Source organism: Drosophila ficusphila, unplaced genomic scaffold (assembly GCF_018152265.1).
Source record: "Drosophila ficusphila isolate 14025-0441.05 unplaced genomic scaffold, ASM1815226v1 contig_791, whole genome shotgun sequence".
In the NCBI taxonomy this organism is placed as follows: Eukaryota; Metazoa; Arthropoda; class Insecta; order Diptera; family Drosophilidae; genus Drosophila; species Drosophila ficusphila.
The window spans coordinates 16,946,166-16,961,949 of NW_025064737.1; the positions used below are offsets into that span (position 1 = coordinate 16,946,166).

Sequence of the window (15,784 nt, forward strand, 5' to 3'; positions counted from 1 at the left end):
GAATTACACCATGTGTTCTCTAAACGCCTGCCCAGACCCCAGATTTACAACCACACTAAAGCTGAATGGGCGGTAAATTTTAAATTTACCATTGTTTTGTAAAATAAACTTTCTTAATATTTGGCACCAAGCATTTATTGACATTACTGACCATTAAGCTTATAAGGCTATGCCCTTAAACTGTCGTGAATCCAATCAGTAAATGCGGCAACCCTTGTGTAGACATCTGGCCAGTCGGGATTTGGACAGGGAACAGGTCCGAAGGACATCAATCCGCCCAGCAGATAGCCCCCGTTCTTGAACAGCATTAGTGGTCCGCCAGCATTGCCGTGGCACTCCTTGGTCGTGGTCAACCCGCAGAGCTGGGTGACTTGAATGTTCAACTGCTGACCGGCGTACTTCCGTTGGCACTCCTCCAGGGAGTTAATGGTCACCAGGCTTTTGCGCATGCGCGACGAGGATGTGGCCTGCCAACCGGCGACTTCGGTGACCAGACCCTCCAGTTCGTCGGCCCGCAGCTGTTTGTTGGGCAAACAAATGGGCAGCACAAAGTCGTTGAATGTGGCAGGAGTTGCCAAACGAATGAGGGCAATGTCGTTAATCTGGGAGCTATCGGTTCGCGTGTACTGCGGATGTGGCAGCAGCTCCTCGACGGCTAAATCCTGATAGGGTGGTGCACAATCCGTTACTTTCGTGTCCTGATGGAACTGACAATCCGGATTGGTGCTCGTGTCCCATTCTCCCAAGCGAACCGCCGTAATCTTGAGATTGCTGGTCGCCGCCTGAGCCAAACAATGAGCAGCAGTCAGCACATAGCGATCGCTGATAAGCACTCCCCCACATGCGTGGATCTTCTCCTGGTTATCTGCAAAGGGGAGAAGGAGTCAGAGGAATTGATAGCGCCAAAAACCCCAAACTCACCCCGGGTGTACTCGATAAGCGCCAGCCAGGGAAACTCCCTGACCCGCGTCTCCGTTTCCGTGTCATTGGAACGCTGCCATCGAACCGAGCCGCAATCTTTGGGCAGAAGTGGGTGGGTCAAGGCCGCCAAACCGGCGGTACTGGGGCAACACACCTGCGGGTACATTTAAAAGACTTAACTTAAATTTAGTAGAGATAAGAAAATGTCCTAATCAGACTCATTAAAAAACTAAAAGTCAATTTTGCTCTTGTCATCGTAAGTTTTAAAGTGATTATCAGAATAAAAAAATGAAGATCAAGCTGAATCAGTGAAAGTATTAATCTGAAAGTATTAATGGCCATGATCAAGTTTATACAAATTGGTTATTTTTTAATATGATAAAAATATAACTTTCGAAATTTTGTAAGGGCTATAAAATCAAGCTTTTAACGGTTTCGCCTCTTGCTTGAAGTAATAAAATTTCTTAATTAAACAGGAATCGTTTCGGTGAATCACTCACCTGGACGTCCACGCCACTTCCACCGCACTGATTTCGCCGCAGAAGGATGCGATCGCTCTGGCTGAGATTCGAAGAGGCCAAAATCTTCATAAAATAGTCACAATTCCGGATGGAAATGCAGTGACCGGTCACACGGCCACTCGGGATGTCCGACACACAGTTGAGGGTGAGTTGAGCTGGAGGAGATCGACTGCGTTAAGTTCACTGCCAGACTTGTTTACGATTCTGTGATCCGAACACTCACCACTCGCACCCAATGCCAGCGAGCCGACAACAACAAGTAGAGCTGGAAAACTTCCCATGCCGGACCGGATCGATCAGATACGATACGATACGATACGTACGATACGACACTGCCGCTGATACTTCGGACGAACAGCGGTACGGTTGAGGCTGCGACTCCGACTGAGACTAACACCAAGTTCAGCCTGTGAATTACCAGAGAGCCGCTTTCGGATCCGCAGATAACGCAATCTTAGTTGTTCAACAGGGTGACTTTTATAGCTTTTTAACTCCTTGCATGCCGGATTCTAAGTTCTTTATAAAATACAATTATGGAAATAAGGTTTTATGGTTAAACCTATTGAGCGTGCATGTACATACATCAAACAGCAGGTTATCGCAACCATCTGTTTGATGCACATGCACGCATGCCTGTTTTAAATCTATTAACTGTATTTATGTACTAATATAAATTTTAAAATAAAATTTATAACAGAAACAGAAAAGAAAATAGAAGAATAAAATTAAGAAAAATTTATTTAGAAATATTTTTGATCTTACAAAAATTCTTAACAACAATCATATATGTAGTTCTGAACTCTCTGATTCTTATCATCTAAATCAGATTCAAATAACCGTTATCATAGGTACATTCCCTGCGCAGTACAATTTTCTTCCCATGATCTGGCAACACCGCGAGCAAACACACCCAGGTACTGGTTCCGAAAGGCCCTGTGTGTGTATGGGCAAGTGGCTGTATTAGTGCAGAGAGCGCACAGAGCTGTCCGCCATCTTGTCAGCCCGTGTTCTCTCAGCCCGACTGCACCGAAAAATTACAAATTTAATCATTAAACGCGTTTTATGCCCAACTGAAACACCAAAAAGTGCTGCAATACCCACTTGTCGACAGCCAGGAGTACATAGCGCCAAGAAACAGGGTGAAATTTGCATTTCAAAGTGGAATAGTTGGTGCGAGGAAAATTTTTGCAGCTAAAAATTCCCAGGTCTGTGCTGGCGTAATTGTGTGCCTGTGCATGTATGTGTGTGAGAGGCGGGCCAGGGTTGTCGACGCACCTGCCCAACAGTGCTTAGAAATCCTTATTTAAAGGCTATATTTCTTGGTAACGGCTTAATAAAGTGCGGATCGGTATTTTATATTTTTTAAAAAGGTCGGACAATTTTCCCATTCCAATACGTAGCTTTATTTGGTTTGTTTTCGAGTTCCCAGTGCGATGACAACCCTGTCCATGGGAAGGGTACTCAAACAACAAAAACCAAGTACGTTGCGCGGCGCCACTTTGACGTTTGAATCGTCATCAGACGGTTGGGTAAATTTCCTCGCTCTCGTCGCTCTCGGTTTCGGCCCCACTGTGCATGTGTGTTTGTGTGTGTGTGTGAGCCCGTGACGCATTCTTGTTTTGCATTAAAAATCGCCAAAGCAAAGAAATCGTATAATCAGCAACAAAGCTGTTAAAGCCGAAAATGATTAAATGCAAGAAATCTAACCGCACTTAAAATTCAAACGACCCTGCATGTGCAACTCGAAGCGCAAGTGTACGTGTGTACGAGTGTGAGTGGGGGCTGTGGGGGAAGGAAGAGAAAGAGCCGCAAAAGAGAATCTGAAAAAAGGGCGAGGGCGACTGGCTGGAAAAAAAAGAAACGGAAGGGAAACAAGAGAAATCATAAAAACGCCGGCAACAGCGATTCTCGAGTGCCCTCCCCTTCACAAACACACCCACAAAGCGGATGGCAAACAAAACTCTGAAAGAAATTCAAAACGCGCTCCCCTACCAAAAGTTCATTTACACGGAATTCGTAATTTGTTTTGTTTAGTTTTTGTGGATTTGTTTATTGGCGACATATGTGTGGTTGGCACTCTTTCTCCGTCCCTCTTAATCATCGCCGGTGTATGTGTGTGTTTATATTGCCAAAAATCTACAAAAGTGTTGAGTAAAATCCATGAGAAACCGAGACAATCGTTAACTTGGCTTTAACGAAACAGATGTGTGTGCTTTATATACCAACAACAGCTGCCGCTCACTAACAACAACAATGAAATAAACCGAAAATTTTATACACTTTAATTAAAAAACGAAATAGTGATAGTAAACCTTGGTTTTTTAGTATTACTTATCATGTCTATTATTTGTAGTTTATTAATAGAATATTCACTATACAATTATTGCCTGTAATTGTCTTTTTTTTTTTTTAATTTAAAAGTAATACAGAGAGCCTATGGTGAATGTAAGTTAAAAACCCCTTTTGCAGTTGCCTTTAACAACTGTCGGACTTGCGGAATTATGTTTGATTTATCTAAACATAAAGATAAGATGCTCTAAAATTTCAAAAGTAGAATTCAAGGCAGTGATTCATATTTGAAAGTTTGTTTTTGTTCAAAAAAACATTTATGTTAATTGGCTTTAAACCGCGAAAATGCAAAGAAAAGTAAGACACAAAATCTGTGAATGTGAAACCCATAATAATCATGACTCACCAGTTTGGGAGTTTTTTCGCGGACAAAAAGAGAGATAAACGTTCCCTGTTTTATGGCAAGTAAAGCACTTTTTGGCACCTCTCCCTGGCTTCCGTTTCCCCAAGTCAAGCTCCACTGTACCAATTCCTCTGTGGGAAGTGGACGGGCCTACGTGCGATGTAAAAGTGGCCAAGTGGAGCTGCAGATGGAGTTCGTTTGGCTTCGCTGCCTGGATGAATAAACTGAACCGCATGTCTGGCTTTCGGCTCTTGGCTTTTACCTCTCCAGCTGCCTTTGCGGTGGTTCAGCCGCCCCGACCTTCCCATTCCCCCAGTCGTCATTATATTATAGTCTTTTTTTTCTGTGTTTGCGCTTTTTTTCGCTTTGCACAATTTAGCCTTCAGTTTCCGGTTATGAAGGAAGGAGCAAACGGGTTCGGGCCCGGTCTTTCTGTCTCTTTCCTGCACTCGTGGTCGCTGTAATGTGCATTTAAATTGCAATTTCTGTGGTGCGTCAATGTCGATGAGTCTGCAAATAGCATGAAAGAGCGCCGAAATTTAGGAATCATATCTCACGCTTATCGTCAACGTAACTTAACGTGTTCCGTTCAAGTCAATCATCTCTATTTTTAAACATTACTTGTTTACTTTAAGAATAATCACTATCTTATCAATTTGAGTCTTAATCATTTTGATATCAAAATAAAACTGGTTCATCGTGATGTTTTGATGGAAAAGATTTGTTAGCGTAATTATATTTCAAATGTCGTTTTAATAAAAAGCCAAAGTTTAAATAAATCTTTGTAGAGAATTTTAAACTAGATACCTAATTCACTTTGCAGGCTGACACCCAGATAAACAATTCGGTTTCCTTTAAAATAGGCGTCATGGGCCTACATTTACAAATGTGTTGCAAATGAATGCCTTGTGTTTTTCTACCAGCATGTTGAAAACTATTCAACTGGTAGTCGCACTGGTATATTTTCCAGTTCTGGTGTTTTCGAGCTGCCATAGCTCAGTGAGCGTAACGCCTGGAAACGCTTTGCTCTCGTAATTAACCTCACGACCGGCTTTCTGCCTGCCTGCTTGGCTATCTGCTTACCTGGTCGCTTACCTAGCCAAACCAAGCCATCCATCTCTCCGCGGCTCGTTTTGCCAGCAGACCTTTGAGCAGGGTTCTTTGAGCCATCAACCTTCGTGTTCCACAGCGTGCGTTTTCCTAGCTGGTTTTCTTCGTTCTTTACAGATCTCTCGAAAGGTGCCTACAAATTTTCCATTAATGTTAACGTAGAAGAAGAGAATCTCCTTAAAATCCATGAACATGATCTACTATTCCATTGCTTTGAGCGGTTTGAATCAACATTTCTATCAATAAACCAGACGAATTCAAAGTCTTTATATCGAATGACTCTTAATTTAGGAGTGACTCAGATACTATTTTAATCATTCCCTGTGTAAAACTGGTTGTTTAATTTCAAAATGTACCAATTCGAGAAAAGACTGATACATTCACGCATTAAACGACGTCAGTAAAATAAGTTCTTACGAATTCATGTGTTTTTGCAGTTCCCTTGTTAATAACAATAATTAATTTGTCGTAATAGTTTTAATGTTATTTTAATTATCGATTAATTTAATTAAAAGTCCCCATGAGCCATTAAAAATTTAAAGTTAATGTGCTGCGCACTTTTCATTGTTTTCAATAAAACCAAAGTTCACACTCGTGCCAAGGCGATTCCAAATAAAGAAAATCAATATCCATTTGTTGGGATTTCAGTTTAATATACTCTTATATTTTCCGTTAACTGAAATTTTTCTTTAGGAATACTTTTCTTTAAAATGAAATCTCATAAGCTAAGTAAATTGAAATGCCATTAACTTTTTGGTACAGCGTTCCATTAATGTCGCAATAAAAAGTAATTACGATTCTGAAAGACATTTTAGTTCATGGATTCATTAGTTTGCCATCTATTATTCTGTTTCCTAGCCACTTTTCGTTCAATACAAAGTTAAGACACTAAGAATTAAGCTTCCAAAGATCACTGATCTCTGTTTTTTCAAGCAACCAGAGGCGATTTGTAAGGTTTCTACCAGCTTGTCTTGTTTTTTTGTTTTTGTTCAGGTTCGATGGCTTGTCTCTGCAACTTTGACTTCTTTTGTCTCGGCGTTCTTTGGCTTTTCTTGTTTTCTCGTTTCTTGTCTTCGCTTCTTATCATTCGAGCGTGTTTCCAAGTTGGACCGAAAAAAACGAGTTAACATTTAAGACCTAAAATGGCCAAAAACCAGCGACTTGCTTGGAGATCGCACGAAAGAACAACAAAAGCAGACAATAACAAATTCCCAGCATCGTCATTATTTGCAATTATCGACAGTTTGCTTTTGTGCGGTTTCCACCATCTCCCTCTCTCTTTTGTTTGTACGCTAAAATCTTGGACTTCGCATTCGTCTGCGGGCTTGAGATCAAAAACCTTTAGTTGCTGTTATTGAGTAAAATGTCGATATGATAAATCAAAAAGAAAATATTGTAAAAATATTTTAAAAATATATTCTATCAAAATACAGTTTGTTTATGCAGTCTCGTAAAGAATTGATAAGTAAAGTTTTTGATGACAAGTTAAAAGAAAGAAAACGTTTTGTAAAAAATGTAAATTTCCTCGGAATCTTAATCAGGACCAAGTAAATACCCGAAAAACAATCAATTTGTTTGTTTAATTCTCGCGTGATGTTATTAGTAACCACATTTTGCGACTTTGCTTTTATATGAGTAGCTATAGATAAGATATGGGCAGTGTATTTCTTGACATCTCCAGCTGAAGTTGTTGATTTATGTTCGGAGTATATTCGCTAGGCTTTAACCTTAAAGATCTTTCAATGCCTCCCCGCCGTTCGCCGGATGAATAAGTAAAAATAGGAAATATAAACAAAAGTGTCACGTACACTCCTGCACTCACACGTAAATGTATAGCCAAGGAGTCGTGTTGAATGCGTTAGTGGGTGTGCAAAAGTGGAAAGGGGGGATTTGTGAGGTGAAGGGAACTGGCAAATGCTTTCAAAGTCATTTCCTTCTTTCTCGGAAAACGTAAAGAAAGCATAAACAAACAAAGAAGCATTCCACTGGCAGCTATAAGTTGGGTAACTTGTTCTTCCCAAGCTTACATATGTACACATATTGTAATCATGAATTGCTTGCCTTCCCGGGCGGAATGGAAATCAATATGTGCGAAACTAATCAAAAGCTGTAAAGCGTATAAAAACAATGGGCACACTGAGCGGAAATGTATAATATTCCCCTCCATATTTTTCTTTCCATATGGGTTTGATGTGTTGTGCGTAATTATACAGAATCATTCTTCAGGCATTTCTCCATTTCTTCTTTTATGCGCTGGAAAGTCCAGCAATTCGCCCCCGATTTGCGCTTATCTTGTTACTCTTATTCTCTCATTTTTCTTTCACCGCCTCTGTTTTCTTTCTCTGCCCCAATAATTGCTGTTTCGCTAAGTTCAATAAGATTATAGTATTCCGCAGTTGTTTTTGTCTCGTCTTTCCTGCATGCATACATAAATGTATGTGTTTGTGCACACAAACGTGCTTCTTTGATTTGCTTGGCATGCAAATTTGTGCGAGTTTTTTCGGAGACGCTTGGTCAGCAAACGTTTAAGGGCAAAAAAATAACTCCGAAATCAATAAAGTAAAAGTTTGTAAAGCCAATAAAAACGTTTTAATATATAAAATGTATTTATGTATAAAAACTATTCCATTAAAAATAAATTGGCTAAAAGAAAAATAAATTTAAACTTATTGGGTGAGTAAGACAGATCATAAAATAAACACTGTGTTTCACTAAAAACCTTGAAAGTAACGTCTTAAAATTTTGACCTCAAGTGTTCTCGGGCTATTGTTTGTCTGGGTTTATTATTTTTAATTATTGCGATTTTGCTGCGCTATCAGCGTTTGTATTTGTTATTAACGGCGGCGGTGCCAAGCGGCACCCAAAGCAGAAAATATTGTTGAGCAGGGGAGAGTGGAGAAAGGAAGAGGGGAAAAGAAGAGGCAGAAGCGAAGCGGAAAGAAAGCAACGAACGATTCACTTGAACTGGTTTCGGCGAGCAGATTTATTTATTTTGATTGTAGTTTGTTTTTATTATGGCATTCGTTTGCCACGACAATGTGTGTGTGTCATTGCGTTTGTGTGTGCAACGGGGAGAGAGCGAATGTGTGTGTGCAAATGCATTTTGGCAGAGAGCACGTGACAACGCCCATTTATGACGTTCTTACTTTGAACTTTAAACTTATCGATTTTTTTATTGTTATGTTTAAATTGCAGGTCAAGTAACGAGAGCAGAAACAGATAACACCACAAAGAACAGCAACAAAAGAAGCGGCAGCAGGAAGAGTGAAAAGAACAGGAAACAAAAGCGGCAACGGCTTCACATTGGACATGTCATGTCAGCAAGCCTCCAGATTCCACCATTCAGCCACCGCAACAGCCACATTTGCCAAAAGCACAGCCACCAGGAGGATTGCCACAGCAACAATCACTGCAGCAGCCACTGCAACAACAACAACTGCAACAGCTTTAGCTACTGCAGCAGTAACAAAAAACGCAGCAACGCTGACGCCAGTGGAGAGCATTGCCGCCAAGACGACGTCCGAGGACTCGGATCCCTATGCCTTCACAGAGACTGTGGCCGTCCCACCGCCCATTTTATTCAATGCACAGGTAAGAATCACGTGCCAAGTTATTTCTTTTAAAAGAATTTTGTGGGGTAAAAAAAATATATGTTCTTTATTGTTTAGTTTTTAATTTTTTCCTATTAAATAATAAAATCTGGTTTTATCTATTCATCCATGAGATGTATTTGCTTAAACCATCAGACCATTGTATCAGGCCATTTAAAAAAATTCTCTTTTATGAGTACCTAAAATTTATGCTAACCATTGTGCAAACTTTAAACTTTTTTTTTTGCAAAAACAATTGATATTAATTTAAGAACCCAAACTTGAATGTAAACAGGTTCCTTAACTTAAAACCACTTATGTATGTGTACAATTCCTTTTATATTGGGTTTTATTTATGCAATAATGCTTTATCAACCCCGTCTTTACCCAATTGTTTTGTTTACCTCTTGCAGAAATCGAGAGCCCGCCTAAGCGACAGCAATAGAGGCAACAACAAGAGGCAGACGGCAGCAACAGCTGCGGGCAGCAGAAAGGCGAATCTGGTGGCCCAACTGAATGTCACAGCAGCAGGAACAAAGGCGCTGGCGTCTTTGGCGAACGCAAACACAACGAATTTTCATCATGTCACGCAATCTCAGAGACAGTCCACATTGTCGCCGGCGTTGCAGTTGCAATTGCCTTTGCAATGCACCCAATCGCAGTCGCAGGCCTCGCCGAAACGAGCCACTAATGTGTGTATAGTCCGCCCGCAGCAGCAGGAGAAGATTGCCACCTCGGAGTCCTGCCAGCCGCCGGCAGCACCGCCCCCCGCTCTACGCCCACACTCCGTCGCTGTGGCAAACACCGCTGCTGCTGGACAACAGCCAAAAGCAACCGCAGCCGCAAGTGCAACAGAAGCAGCAACAGCAGCAGCAGCAGCAACCACAGAAGCAGCAACATGTCCAGCAGCAGCAGAAGCAACAGCATCTACAGCAGCAGCAGCAACAGCATCTTTTGCAGCAACAGCAGCAGCTTCCTGCAGCAGCATCAACAACATCTCCCGCAGCATCAACAGCAGATCCTTTTGCAGCAACATCAACAGCTTCTCCATCAGCAGCAGCAGCAACAGCAGCACCAGCAGCATCAGCAGCAGCAGTCCGTTGCCATTGCGCTGGTCAGCCCGCCCACATCGCCCGCCTCACTACCGTCGCCCACTCTGCCGCCCGCCACCGCTGCTGTGACCGCCATGGTGGCTCCGATCTCTGTGTCGCCCAAGGGTGGATTGCCCTTGCCGCCATCGAAATTCCATCATACCACATTGGCGCAACATTTGCAGAAGGTGGAGTGCTTGAAGAAAAAGAAGTCCTTGCCGCTGGCCTGCCAAAACAATAATAACAACAACAACAACAGCAAGTTGCAAAACAACAATGTGGTGGAGAGTAACAAACCTGTGGTGCAGGGCACCAATTACAATCAGAGCCAGCCGCCACCATTGATGGTTTTTAATACGGGAATAGTTGCAGTTCCCGTGCAGACTTCGCCGCAAGCAGCTGCACCACAAAAACATTCCACCGGCAACAACGTGGACGACAGTGATCTCAACGAGATACCCGTCAACGTCATCTTTCGAAAACCTCCAGCAGCGGATGGAGCAGGGTCGGCAGAAGAAGCTGAAGCCACAGACGCAACTGGACAAGGAGCGCAACAATCTCGACCGACGGGTGTGAAATTGGTGACTCCGCTGACGCCGCCCACTCCGCCGGAGATTACTGCACCGCCTGTGCTAGCTCACATGCAACCGCAGCAGATGCCCACATCTTGTGTTCCAGCTTTGACGCCCAGCTTGAAAGTTCTCGGCAACAAGGCGGCTCAACCGCCGCCTCCAAGCTCCTCCTCAAAGCTCTCGCTTTCGTCAGCGCCCACTTCAACGAATTCTCTGGAGATTGCATCAACAGCTGTTCCAGCCACCACAACCTCATCAGCACCCGCATTAGCCAAGAAAAATGAACAAATGTCTTCCAAAGTGGCCAATACCAATGCCGTCAATCGTCAAGCGATCGCAGCTTCAACTGGCGGCAGAAGAGGCATCACTAACAACCACAACAGCAAAAACAACAATATAGCGGCGAAGAAAATGCCGCCAACTTCGATGCCGCCACCCAAGGAACCGATTGCTTCGTCAGCAAACAAGGCAACAACGGATTCGGCACATCGTCAGCGACGCCGCAAGCCTGCCTTGACTACATTGAGTGAGAACGAAATCTATCCGGCGGACTCGCCCTACTGCGTGCAAAAGCACTGGTTGCACTCTGGTTCCAAGGATCAGGTGGTGGACTCACCCTTGTCGCAGAGTAACCGCCGTGAGGAACGGATTGCGGTCCGTAAGGGAGTCTTGAGACGACAGGCGCTGCAGTTGCTGTCCACCAGGTCGCTGCAGGAGTTACCGATGCGAGCGGCCAAGCAGCGGCTGCAGTGCGTCCAAAACATGTTGATCAAGTACCAGGATCACGCCGGCCAACAGCAGGGAATGTACGTAAACCTGCATTTAAACTTCTTCTGAACTTTACTAATGAACTCTCTATTTTTTGCAGAGGAATTGGCAACCGCTGTCTGGTGTCCAGCTGTAAGCAGACCACGCTTACCATGGCGGCCCACTGCGAGCGCCACATCGTTAACAACAGCACTCAGCAGCTTTTCCAGCCCTGCGTAGCCTGGAGAATGGATGGCACCGCTTGCCACGCTCCCGTTTTCGATTTGTTCCATACGCTGGCTCTGTGCAAGGTTCACAGTCACTTGCGTTCCGGAATGGATGCAGCCCGTCCAGCACCAAAGCAGGTGAATGTGAGCTTACCCGTCGCCGGAGTGGCCACGAACACGGCTACGATTTGTGTGCCTGTAAAGCAGCAGCGCAAACGAAAGGCGAACGCAAATCCGATACCTCGTCCGCAGAAGCGTGGCAGGAAACCGGCGAACGAGCCAGTTGTCAACCAGATCAGCAGCCAGATGAACACCCTGCCTCTGATTCCGACAGCGGGAATGCAGCGCAAGAGCAGCACCACCTCGCTAGAGTCCATTGCCAGCAACTCGCACTCGTCGGCCGCGTCGCACTCTCAGCCGCCCTACACGCCCACGAATATGTCAGTTGCTGTTCCGCCAGCACAGAACTTGCCTCAGCTATCCATTCCTCCGGCGCTGGCACCACTCAGCGGGGATTTTCAGTCCAAGCAGCAGCAACACCTGCTCCAGCAGCAGCAGCATGAGCAGCTCTTGGTGCCCAAACTCGAGGTGGATTCGTTGTTAGACCCTGGACTTAATTTGCTGGCCAATGTCAATATCAAGGCCGAGGAGATTAGCCAAATTGTGGCCCAATTGGCAGCTGCCAGCGATGATTTGCCAACCAACAACAACAATAACAATAGCAGCAACCATAATAACAACAATAGTGTGCACTTCAACAATAATAACAATAATATGAACTACAGCAACAATAACAACAACCAGCACAGTTTCCCATCATTCAACACGGCCTTTGGCAACGCCATGGGTCAGCCAACGAACACAACCACGCACAATGGCCACGCTGCTCCCATTGGCCTGGCCAACACGGCAGATCTGCTGGGCCAGGATATGTTCGGCATTTGCGAGAACAGCTCGGTGTACGCCAGTTCGGAGGATACCGGCTTGGGCGGACTCAGCGAGTCGGAACTTATAGGCGCTAACGATGCTGGTAAGTTTTAGATCAACTTCAATGGAACTCTTATAGCAAATAGCTAAGAGAAAGAGATACAAAACTAGTGAGCCACAGAATCCTAATCCTTTTTTTTTCTTGCAGATGACATAGCATTGAATGGCGCTCACTTGCTGGAGGAGCACGATCTGGTAAATGTGTTTGACACTCTGCCGGACGATGCCTTCAACGAGCTGTTCCAATCCGGTGTGTATTTAACCACAATTTTACTTGTTCAGCTTTTCATTGTACTAATCCATGTGTGCCTCTGCCACTGCCACCGCGATCACCATCGCCGTCGCCATCGTCCTCGCCTTGGAACCGTGATGTTGCAGTGCAACAAGCCGAGTGCGAGGCCATGGACCGGGCACTGGAGATCGCCGATAAGAACTTGAAGTGTCTCCAGCAGACGATAGGCGGCTCAGCGGACAGCGCCTTTCTTAACGATTTCCTGGATGGCGATTTGCTGGCCGAAGCCGTGATGCGCTCACCGAACACGTCCGGCATCGATGCCGCCACTCTGTTCGTGGACAGCAGCAGCGGCGGCGGCAATAGCAGCAGCAACGGCGCCTCCGACATCCGGGGCCTGGTGCAGACCTAATTCTTTCTCATCGGGTCGATTTAAGGGCCCCCCCACACATACTTTACTGACTCTCCTCCAAGCGAGAGAGATAGAGATTTTCCAAGCTACATTTTCTTCCAATTTCGGGCAGCTTTTGCTAAAGTGTTTCGGTATTTTCTTTTTGGCATTTCTTACACGCGATTCTGGTTCGGCACATCTTCTATATGCTGCTTAAATGTTATGAATGCATAAGCAAAAGCCACTATGCATCTATTAATTAACATTCAAAAACCATATAGCTATGCGTTATTGTGAAAAAAAATATAAAAACGAAAAAAACAAACAAAAATCATAAAAATTTGAAAAAAATTGTCCAAAAATATTTAATTCAATTTAAAGAAACCAACAATAAGAAAGAAATGTATATGTTAACATACACAGAAACATAAATATGTAAATTCGCGGGAAGCTGTAGCATTACATAACTCTTAACGTAACTTAATTTGTTAGTGAACAAACAAAGGATTGTAGAGAGCAGCTTTATTATACATATAAACGAAGAAATAAATAGAAAGATACCAGACCAGACAGGAATTATGAAGCCGAAATAGTAGGAAATCTAGCAACAAATTTGAATTCTGAATTAAATGCACGAACGCGATATATTGGAGAGTTCGTTAACCTAAGTAAGCCTAGAATTTGTTTAAACATTTTGTGAGCGCATTTACAACAAGGAACACCTTACACTCAAACGAGAATTGCAATCAATTTCAAGAAGAAAACAACAGAAGCAGAATACCTTTTTTGTTTTGTTTAGTTCTTGGTTTGCACATAACACACACACACCCCACACCTACACACACACATACAACGTACAAGGGACTAGTTTGAAACCGCGAATCGTATTACTAAATATATATACAACTATATATACTTATATATAAAATATAACTATATATACATAATACTACTTAAATATATCTGTACACATACATTAAGTGTAAGCTTTAATTTAAACCAACCCACAAAGAAAGGAAAAAAAAAACAATTTAACAAAAAAAAATCAACAGAATGTAAAAGTGTATACTTGATTTATTTTTAAGCTCTTCTTATTTAGCCATTGCGCTCTGGCCGGAAACTTTGTTCGATTTTAATTTAGCCTAACAAATTTTAAAAGCAAAATTAGGCTGACCGACAATTTTTGAGTTCTTACCTTGCGTTCGTCTAACTAGATTCTGTAAATTAACAAATATTAAATAGAAAATAATGAAATGTAATTTTCTTTAGTCTAGTGACAAGCAACCACTTATAAAACGAGATATATTTATACAACAATACACAAAACAAGCAAGAAAACTGTTACGCTTTAAAATACGATATATATATATATATATCTATATACCACTCACTGGAGCCCGATCCCAAAATCACAGCCCACAAACAAAAAAAAAAAAAAGAAGAAGGTTCAGACCCCAACCATTCCATCCCCATCCATTGTAAGTTTTCATTTCTCATCTGTCGCCTGGCATCTAAGCAAGTATTAAATGAATGAAAAACGTTTAATAGCACTAGATAACTATGTAATTATGTAATCACGCATCGACTTATCATTATGTTGGAGCATCGCACCCATCGCACACTCGAACACTTGCATCTTTCATAGGGATTTTCTTTCGTTTGGGCCGTGCGAAAGCGATAGGAGCAGAAGGAACTACTTTAAACATAATGGAACTCTGTAATATATGATATACGATTAACGCCCACACACTCTCACTCTCTATCTTAAAACCCTATCTAGGATATAGCCGTATGAATTCGTTCTTGAGTTAGTTGATTTGATTACCGATTACAACACGGGTTAATAACTGATTAAGTTGGCCCGCACTTTACTCTGATCTACTTCGCTGTGCAAGTGACGCGAACAAAATTTCTGTTTTTTATTTTTGTAGCTGAACTACGAAACCATGTATTTGATTATATGCTTTAAACCCTCTTTATAAAAATATATATTTTACTTTGTAAGAACTGTAGCGATGAACACCTACGCCCCGCATCCCTCCAGTAGCCGCCTCGTTTCCACCATTCAATGTTTTGTCTATGTTTTCGGTATGAGGTACAATTTCATTTTGTAATTTACGTGCATTTTTGTGATCTAATTTGTGTAACTATTATAAACGAAAAAAAAAAAACAAACAAAATACTTTAAGAAAACGAAACAAAAAAAAAAAATAAAACAAATCGAAGCAAATGAAAAAAAGAATTGATTGATTTTATGGCAACTGAATATTTTACCCTGAAAATATAATACAATATTTTTAGTAAAAAAAACCAAAGCACCCCGGCTTGTCATTCATCCATTGGGCAATCGATTTCGGGGCAGTGATAATTATTGTTGGGACCTGTGAACTCGGAAAGGGGATCCTAACAGGCGGTGGCCAGACAATCAGTGCCTTACATTCGTTTAAAAACATAATTCGTTTGACTTGACACATACTCCGAGTAACTCCCGAAAACAAAATACAAAAACAGCCGCTGAACCGCCAATTAAGAAACCAGCTGCAAATCCTGTCCAGGTTTCTTTGAGTGCGCTTCATCGAGTTGCGGGCGAGCCAGAAAATTGAGAGGTTACATTGAAAATTATCGTTTTCCATTTTAAGTTCCTTGCTCGACTTTTAATCAGCCAATCCAGTTCAAAGCTGAGCGCAAAAGGCATTCATCCGA

General features: G+C 42.6%; 2 protein-coding genes across 2 annotated transcripts; one reads left to right on the plus strand and one right to left on the minus strand.

Annotated features, from left to right (window-relative positions):
* Nucleotides 1-119: 119 nt before the first annotated feature.
* Nucleotides 120-1,879, minus strand: LOC108091856 (serine protease easter). Its single transcript, XM_017191236.2, has 4 exons — nucleotides 1,666-1,879; nucleotides 1,422-1,597; nucleotides 922-1,075; nucleotides 120-865 (listed from the first exon to the last, which is right to left on the minus strand). The coding sequence occupies exons 1-4, from the start codon at nucleotides 1,721-1,723 to the stop codon at nucleotides 168-170; spliced, it is 1,086 nt and encodes a 361-aa protein (XP_017046725.1). The 5' UTR covers nucleotides 1,724-1,879; the 3' UTR covers nucleotides 120-167.
* A 1,034-nt stretch (nucleotides 1,880-2,913) lies between these two features.
* Nucleotides 2,914-15,396, plus strand: LOC108091987 (flocculation protein FLO11). Its single transcript, XM_043209041.1, is given in 8 exon segments — nucleotides 2,914-2,971; nucleotides 8,440-8,835; nucleotides 9,248-9,598; nucleotides 9,600-9,680; nucleotides 9,898-11,303; nucleotides 11,366-12,501; nucleotides 12,607-12,708; nucleotides 12,837-15,396. Coding segments are annotated over 7 exon segments (3,624 nt in total). The 5' UTR covers nucleotides 2,914-2,971; nucleotides 8,440-8,553; the 3' UTR covers nucleotides 13,103-15,396.
* Nucleotides 15,397-15,784: the final 388 nt, after the last annotated feature.